Consider the following 8828-nt stretch of genomic DNA (forward strand, 5'->3'; position numbering starts at 1 on the left):
TTGAACCACCAGCCTTCTGGTTAGCAGTCAAGTGCTTTAGCTACTATGCTACCAGGGAAAGCTACGTCTGGTCAAATCCCTGAGCAACGGGACACGCCGCGTCACCGTCTCCTTGGAATGGACGTGAAGCGGAGACAGTGGCTGTGGAGTCGCTGCCGACTCATGGTGGCCCCAGGTGTGCAGAGCGGAACTTCCCGCCGCAGGGGCCCCAGGCGTGACCTTCGGGGACAGATCACAGGCCTGTCTGCTGAGATGCCTCTGGGGGACTGGGTTGGTGGCCAGGTGCTTAGGCTTCTTATGTAATGTTACGACCTGGTCCGTCGGAAAACTTTGTTCAGAGGCCCTTCTTCATCAGAATGGACTGCAGCCCGCCCCATGTTCACCTGTCAACTGGGAGCCTAAACCCAGCAGTAACAGCATCTTTCATAACAAGGGGGTTGCGAGGGTTTACTAGGACCAGTGTGGATTCAGGAAGGGCCACCCTGTATTCAGGAAAAACAACTGGGTAACAGAGGAGCCTGACCTACTCAGGCTGGAGGGGAGCCCGGGGCAGGGGAGGGGAGAGGGAGGGAGGAGGAGGGAGAGCAGCGAGGGGAGGACAGGGCTGGAGGGAGCAAGAAGCAGCAGGCCTGCCTGTGGCACTCACGGCCAGAGGGGGCACCGGGGACTCTCCCCCAGCCAAGGCCTGAGGTGTCGGAGGCAGAAGGAGCTGGGAGCAGGCACCCCTGTCGCCCTCCCAGCCCGGTGGCTGCCTAACAGAGATGAACGACCTCAGGAGCTTCGGAAATAATTTTCTGTTGATCTGAAGTAAATTCTCTCCCCAAGAGCAGCACATCCAATCACGGGCTGTCTGTCTGCATCGCGGTCCCCATATATCAGAGTTTGCAGAGGGTGAGCGGGGACAGTGGAACTGATGGGCTTGGGGTGCAGGGGACGATTTGCTGGGCAGCCACCACCCCTGCCCGTGCCCCCTCCTCCTCCAGGCCCCTGAACCAAGAAGGAGGCAGGTGTGGGGGTGCTCACTGTCCACAAGGTTGATGAGTCCTGCTCCCACAGGGAGTTTGGGCCACGACGCTGGTCGGTGCACCGTGCCCAGCATTAGGGCCTGTCTGATGCCAGCCGCTGCCTCTGGTGGCGAGTCCGCATTAACAGGACATCTTCAGAAGCGTCTTACAGAGACACCAGCAGCTCCTGGAAGCTGGGTCGTCCACAAACATGGTGCTTCGTAAAATATTTTACCTTCAGTGTGACAGGGACTTTCAGGGGCTTCCGACAGGCTCCTTCGGGGACCCTGGTCTGTTCTGGGGGTGCCGCCCGCCAGAAGTGGGCACTGGGGTGAAGACACCACCCGGAGGGCCAGCTGCTCCCCACGGGGGGGAGGTGACAGTGCGCCTCTGAGGGGACAGCCTGCAGCTCTGTCTCCGGGCAGGACGGTGTCCTGGAGAGAGCTGCAGGCAGCCAGCAGCCCCTGGGTGACACCAGCCTTGTCACCGTGGCAGCGGAGAGAAAGCACAGAGCAGATGTGGTGACACGGCTGTGAGGCCCCTGGACGGACACAGTCTGCTTCACGCAGTGACCCCCCTGTGGCCTTCTCCAACCTCAAGCCGACTGCCACTGAGTCGAACCCCAGTCACGGCCACCTCGTGGGTGTGAGAGCGGGACCACGCCCGCGGGCTTTTCAGTGGCTGAGTTTTCGGAAATGGACCACCAGGTCTGCCTCCTGTGACCCCTCTGAGTGGACTCGAACCTCCAACCATTGGGTTAGCAGCCCAGCGTGTTCCCTGTCTGCCAGCAGGGGCTCCGTTTCCGCAGTCTGGGCCCAGCCTCAGCAGGAGGCGGCCTCTGGCCTTCTCTGCAAAGCTGCAGCTGGGGGCGGGCCGCGTAAACAGCAGACAGCGCCGGTAAGCACAGGTGTTAGTTTAAATGAAGCACGGGATGAGTTCACGGAGCTCCGTCAGCCGGGAAACGCTGAAGGTCTGGGCGCAACTGGTGCCCTCCGCTCAGCGGGGACACGTCTGCTCCACTCCCGCGACTCACCGTGGGTTTGTTCTTTATACGGCGGGAACCAAGAGAGGGTATGTTCAGGGCACACGTGCCTGGGCAGGGGGCTCCTTCTCTGTCAAACCGTCCCCCCGGATTTCCGAAGGCGGCTGAGTGAGCGTCTGAAACATGGGTGGCCGGGCGCCGGGAAGCACCTGCCACTCTCACTGCAGCCCGACTGCCGAAACCACCGCCAGGTGTGGCTGGAGTTCCGGCCACAGAGCTGGTTCCTGAGGGCGCTGCGCTGGAGAGCCTTTTCTTGCAACGGCAGCCTCCCGCCGAGCGGCTGGGGTCCCCTGCTCTGGCCGGTTTTCCTCCTTCCTTGGTGTGGGTGGTGAAAGGATGTTAAGCCGGCCTCCTGCAGGCCGCCACGTCCCCCGTGTGCCCCCACCTGCGGTTGAACTCCTCCAGGACACAGGCTCTCAGCGCTTTGTGTGTTCAGCTCATACGGTCCTGCATGGAGCAGCCCTCGGACACACAGGCCGATTCCGGAGACACTGCGGGATCGTACCAGACCACTGCCGCAAAGCCAAGGTCACGGTGAGGAGAGTCGCACACACCTGTTGGTTTCCCGGTGACTGTAAAAGTTCCGTTCGCTCCACTGTCGTTTGTTAAGTGTGCAACAGAATGATGGAAAAGTCTGAAATACCGTGAGAATGACCACAATGGGACACAGAGACATGGGGTGTGGCATGGGGGACAGAGGTCCCTGGCAGAGCTGGCACAGGGTAAGTGTCTGGGGAACGGGTGGCCAGGCCGTAGGGTGGGCAGTGCTGGCTTAAGACCTCGAGTGACGGAGGAAAGGGCCCCCAGCCACCCACGAGGAGGATGATGGTCACCGACGAAGAAACAGAGGGTCTGAGGGGCAACTTCCCCGAGGCTCTGGCCTACGCCGGCTCCAGGAGACCGAGACGTCCTGTCTCCTGCCGGGAACTTCATCAGACTCCAACCTGAGGAGCGTCTGAAACCAGTGACATCCCTATGGCTTCCTGGGTCTCACAGGTGGTCAGGTTTGGGACACGCTCGACACGGATACGACCTTAGTACCTAACTAGGAAAGCCCTATTAGAACCCTCTTCCTGTGTGGGGTCCCACTCCAGGTATGGGGTGGGTACAATTGAAACCGCGAGAACACCATAAGCCACCCTCCTCAGTGATCAAGGACGTCACACGAGGACAAAGACCTCCAGCCCCCAGGCTGCCACCGATGTGGGGAACATGCCCCATCGGGACTGGCTCTTGGGTACAGTCCTGGGCATGGTGACCATGCCGCAGGCCCTCGGCCACGTGGCCACAGTGGTCTATCAGTCACCTTAAGAAAGCCACAGGCGATGTGCACTCTGCCGGCAGCTCTCTGGGTGAGGACAGACTTATTCCTCCTTTTTCGGAAGCCGGGGCCACTCACCTGTGATGACACCGTTCTTCTCCAGGGGCTCCTGCCAGCTGACCTTCAGAGACGTGTCCAGGATCTCTGTGACACTCAGGTGCCCCACAGCCCCCGGTCCTGGCAACGAAAAGCAAAGCCACGTGTGAGCACATCGGCCCAGCCCTTGGTTGATCTCATGTCTCTGTGTGTGCGCGTGCGTGTATCTGTGTGTGAGTGCACACATGCACGCATGTGTTAGCTTCTAACTGTGGGAGGGAAGTGAAACCTGCAGGTCCCAGGGGAAGTTGAGACGGACGAGGGGCTGGGGGTGCTGAGGTGTGCCAACCGTCATCACCCCGCAGCCACCATTCAGCCGCGCAGAGAGCTGAAGGGGCTGGGGCAGGGGTCCGGACCACTTCTCTCCACGGTTCTCCTCAATCTAATCTAAGAACAATGAGGCCCCTGGAAGCTGGGGTGCAACAGCTCGTGCTGAGTTCCCGGGACGTGCACCCGCAGCCGTGCGTCTGGCCTGTGTGGGCCATCAGAGGCCGCCTGCAGGGCCACCACTACTGGCCTCCCAGGTGACGCCTGCTGGCACGACCCAGAATTCCAGGCTCAGAGCCACCTCCCGCTCTGCATCTTGGCGGGGTGGAGCCTGGGTTGAGAACGTTCTGGAAAAACGCGTTTCTCTCACAGCAGTGTTTTTGTGCTAGGGCTGGCCTCCCATTCTGGGAGCAGAGGCCAAATGCTGGCCCAGGCATGGACGTCACCCTCTGAGCCTTCGTGTGCTTGTCTGTGAAACGGGGACACTTTGCAAGGCTGTGGTGAGCCCAGGATTCAATGGCGTGCCAAAGTGGTTTGCCGGTCCCCGGAACCATGAAAACGTCCAACGGACGTCTGTGGGTCCGTGGCCACAGCCTTTGCTTTGACTCCTGGCGACCCCGTATGAACAGAACACAGCGCTGCCCGGCTCTGCACCGCCCCCCCGCCCGTCGGTGTGCTCTAGTCCGTGGCTGCAGCCACCGCGTGGTCTGAGTGCCTTCCAACCTTGAGGGCTCACCCACCCCGCGTTGGACGGCACCCTCAGTGGCGTTAGCTCTGTGATCACTGCAGTCAGTAGCAGCTTCGCTGCGTCAGAACCCAAGACGAGCCTGTCGCCGTTTCGAAAGGCAGCAAAGACCCAAGAGGTCGAAGCATGGGTGGCCGTCACTCCTCGGGGCCCAGGGGCTCTGCCAGCCATGTGTGTCCATCCTCTGCCCTGTGCTGCGGAATTCCAGGCTCCAGTCCGGAATACAGGCTGCTCAAGGACACACAGCCACAGGGGGCCACTGCAGACGGACAGACACGGGGCACCAGACAACCCTGCACTTCCTCCTTCCCCAGCTGTTCCAAGGGTCTGTCCCGGATGGCCCTGTCCCCTCAGGCCTCACCAGTCGCTGGGCGTGGTGGTGGGAGCAGGGGGAGGGGTTCTGGAGGAGGTTACAGGACCCGGTGGGGGCAGGGGCATCAGAAGAGGGGTGAGCGGTGGTCTGCACCCCCATGAACCCGGCACTGGGAGGGTCCGGCAGACACTGACAGCCCATCGTATCACAACGGAAATGCAGCTGTTCTTCAGATGTGCTCAGCGTCCCCGGAGGCCGTCCCGCTGACAGGGCTCCCCACACCCACCCTCTCAGCAGGCGGCCCTGGTGGCTCCCGGGTGCTAAAAGAAAGGTGGCTGGTTTGAGGTCACCAGTGGTTCTGCAGCAGAAAGGCCTGGCGGTCTGCTTGTGTAAAGATACTGTTGTTGCCAGGTGCCACTGAGTTGGTTCCAGCTCACAGCGACCCCACGCACAACAGGACGAAGCGCTGCCCGGGCCTGGCCAGCCTCACACCGTTGCTGTGCGTGAGCCCATGGCTGCAGTCACTGTGCGGGCCCTGCCATCGAGGGCCCTCCTCTTTGTGCTGACCCCTGACTCTCCAGCCTGAGGGGCCCATCTTCCGGCCCTGTGTCAGACAGCACTGCACTGCTCTCCATGAGGCTTCCAGGGCCCAGGTTTCCACAAGCTGACTGCCACGCCCCTCTCCCCAGGCCGTCTCAGTCTGGAAGCTCCGGGGAAGCCCGTCCACCACGCGGGACCCTGCTGGGATTTGAAATGCCGGTGGCGTGGCCTCCAGCCTCACAGCAACACACAAGCTCCCACAAAGGCACAAACTGACGGAGGAGTGGTGGACGGCCTAGAAAACCCGGGGACATTTCTACTCTGTCCCACAGGGTCCCTACGAGTTGGAACTGACTCCACAGCCCCAACGACCACAACGGGCAAAGGGAACCCTGTGGCACCAACGGTTCAGGTGCTCGGGTCTTAACCAGAGGGTGGAGGTTTGAGACCTTCCAGGGCACCTTGGAAGAAAGGACTGGCGGTCTGCTTACATAAAGCCAGCTGCCGAGAAGCCTGTGGGGCGCAGTTCTATTCCCGCTGAGTCAGGAGTGACTCTAACAACCATGGCGCCGTTGGCGTCCATTCCAGGAGGAACGGAGGGGAGCAGGCGGGCAGGGATGACGGACAGGACGAGGAGGAGAACGGAAGAAAGGGGCGCTCTGAGGCAGAACAGGATCGGTGCAGGAGGAGGGGAAGGCAGGAGGGCTCACAGGTTTACTCCACGTGCGTCCACGTGCGTCCCCTGCACCGGGCCAGGGGACACTGGAGCCTACTGAGAGGCCCTGTGGGGGAGGCCCGGGGGCGTGCTGAGTGCCGCCACCCTGAGGTCTCTGAGTAACAGACAACGCAAGTTCTCAGCTGGCAAAAGAGCACAGAGTGAGGGTCCCTGCCAGGCTCTCTGGGGGCGGCTCTGGGCAGCCCCGTGGCCCAAGTGGCAGGGGGTCAGGGTGGATCTGACACCATGTAACCTTGGCCTTGGCCTCAAATTAAAAAAAAAACAAAACAGTAGTTCAGTCGTTTCCGACTCATAGAGACCCCTCCTTGGGTTTCTGAGGTGGTACTACTACGGAGGTAGATTGCCGAACCTTCCTTCTGAGAAGTAGCTGGTGGGTTTGAACTGCCAGCCTTCTGGTTAGCAGTCAAATGCCCTAGGCACTATGCTACCAGAGCTCCCTTTGGCCTTCAATACAGCTTGTAATTTAGAGGAGATGGTAACAGCCTCGGAAAATATACCATTTGGGTGAAATTTTCAAAAGACTTTTTATGGATGAGCTCAAAGGCACTTGAAAAACCCCACTCTTGCAGGGTGGAAGACGGTCAAACAGAACGGCTGTCAGCCGCCTCGACCCGCCCCGGTTCTGAGCTTCCAGAAACACACTCTGACGGCTTGGAGCTGCTGTTCTTTTCTCGGTGAATGAAGTGGCCGAGGACTCTCAGTTTCAGTATGTGCAGGGTGTTTCTGTTTCCCGGATCCCTGCCCAGACAGGCTGTCCCCTACAGCTGCCGGAACCAGCTGGCAAAACCCAGCATTAAAATGGTGTTCTGTCCTCTGTGCTTTCCCCTCAGCCCAGCCCTAGCCACGTTCTTACTCCACAGGTGCTCTGGACAAGGAAGCCAGGGGGCACGGAACCAACCGGCTGCGCTTACAGCTTCAGCACCCACGGGCGATGGAGGCAACACGTCCCCAAGAGGCCCGAGTTTTCTTCCTTAAGGCTGCACCTCCAGAGCGGACGGCAACCCCACCTCCAGCCTGGCAGGGCAGCATCCCACGCATAGACGGACACCCCGCCCTTGTACCAGACCCCCACTGCCGTGGACTCAATTCCGACCACAGCGCCCCTAGAGGACAGAGTGGAACTGCCCACAGGGTGTCCAAGGCTGTCAATCTTCACGGAAGCAAAGCCCAAACCACACCCACTGCCCTGGAGTCCATTCTGACCCACAGCGCCCCTAGAGGACAGAGTGGAACTGCCCACAGGGTGTCCAAGGCTGTCAATCTTCACAGAAGCAAAGCCCAAACCACACCCACTGCCATGGAGTCAATGCCACTCACAGCGCCCTTAGGGGACAGAGTGGAACCGCACACAGGGTCTCCAAGGCTGTCAGTCTTCACAGAAGCAAAGCCCAAACCACACCCACTGCCTGGAGTCCATTCTGACCCACAGCGCCCCCAGAGGACAGAGTGGAACTGCCCACAGGGTCTCCAAGGCTGTCAGTCTTCACAGAAGCAAAGCCCAAACCACACCCACTGCCTGGAGTCCATTCTGACCCACAGCGCCCCCAGAGGACAGAGTGGAACTGCCCACAGGGTCTCCAAGGCTGTCAGTCTTCACAGAAGCAAAGCCCAAACCACACCCACTGCCATGGAGTCAATGCCACTCACAGCGCCCCTAGGGGACAGAGTGGAACCGCACACAGGGTCTCCAAGGCTGTCAGTCTTTGGGGAAGCTGACTGCCTCATCTTCCTCCTGTGGAGCAGCTGGTGGGTTCAAGCCGCCAACCTTTCAGTTAGCAGCTTAGGCTCTCTGCCTATGAAACACTGTCAGGAAATTCTGAAATGATGACACCACTGCTGGCTTTCTCTTCACTCTGAGGGTGCGGCTAGCTGCATCTGGGCTTCTTGTCCGGGCTCCAGAGCTTTGTGCAGACTGCGTTTCCCCTGGGGCTTTGTGTACTTGTTTGTCTGACTGGCAGGGTCGGGGCTTCCCGGCAGGGCGCTAAGCCAGCGGGTCTTCCCTCTGTGTCTGAAGAGGTTCCCATCTTTCACCAGTTGTTTTTGTTTGTTTTACAAACGCCTTCTGGAAAGCAGACTCTGATATCCAGCCAGACCCCGCTGTGGCTTGATCTGAGACACAGCCCTGCCTCCTCTTCAAATTAATAACATACGAGAAAGCGCCCCAATAATAAAGAGACACAAAGCAGACTTAGGTCCCTGGGTGGGGCAGATGGTTTGTGCTTGACTGCTAACGTGAAGGTGGTCAGCTCCAACCCGCCCAGCGCACCACAGAAGGTCTGGCACTCTGATTCCATGAAAACCATCACAGCCAGGAAAACACCGTAGAGCAGTTCACTCACCACGAGTCGAGACTGACTCGGAGGGACAGGTTTTGGTGATAAAGGGGTGCTTGGTAGATGCTCCCAGAATCTGCTGCCACCCCCAAGCACCCCATTAGTAACAAGGGCCCTCCCTTCCCACCTCTGCCATAAAGGCAGAGCAATGGAGTTTGCTCCTGCCAGGGGAGTGGAGGGTGGACACTTAGTCTAAGCAAGAGCTTATCCCTCCTTCCATGGCCCAGTGGGGACTCACTGCACTCCCACCCAGAGACGGAGCCCCCATCCTGTGCGTGGCTGTGCGAGCAGCCTCCTCCCTGCTCTACACCTTCCAGTTCCACTTGTCCACCTGACCCCTCGACTGCTGACCCACTGCCTGGAGTCCATTCTGACCCACAGCGCCCCTAGAGGACAGAGTGGAACTGCCCACAGGGTCTCCAAGGCTGTCA

At 59.9% G+C, this 8828-nt stretch overlaps 1 protein-coding gene across 1 annotated transcript in view; it reads right to left on the reverse strand.

Moving 5' to 3' along the window:
* SDK1 (sidekick cell adhesion molecule 1) overlaps nt 1-8828 on the reverse strand; it is a 661119-nt gene that overhangs the window by 157694 nt on the left and 494597 nt on the right. Inside the window, exon 20 of the mRNA XM_007942892.1 lies at nt 3446-3544. Within this exon, the coding sequence (XP_007941083.1) occupies nt 3446-3544 (99 nt within the window). The remainder of the gene's footprint in view (nt 1-3445; nt 3545-8828) is intronic.

The sequence above is a fragment of the Orycteropus afer genome, unplaced genomic scaffold, assembly GCF_000298275.1.
Source record: "Orycteropus afer afer isolate SDZICR_OR568_19922 unplaced genomic scaffold, OryAfe1.0 scaffold00006, whole genome shotgun sequence".
In the NCBI taxonomy this organism is placed as follows: domain Eukaryota; kingdom Metazoa; phylum Chordata; class Mammalia; order Tubulidentata; family Orycteropodidae; genus Orycteropus; species Orycteropus afer.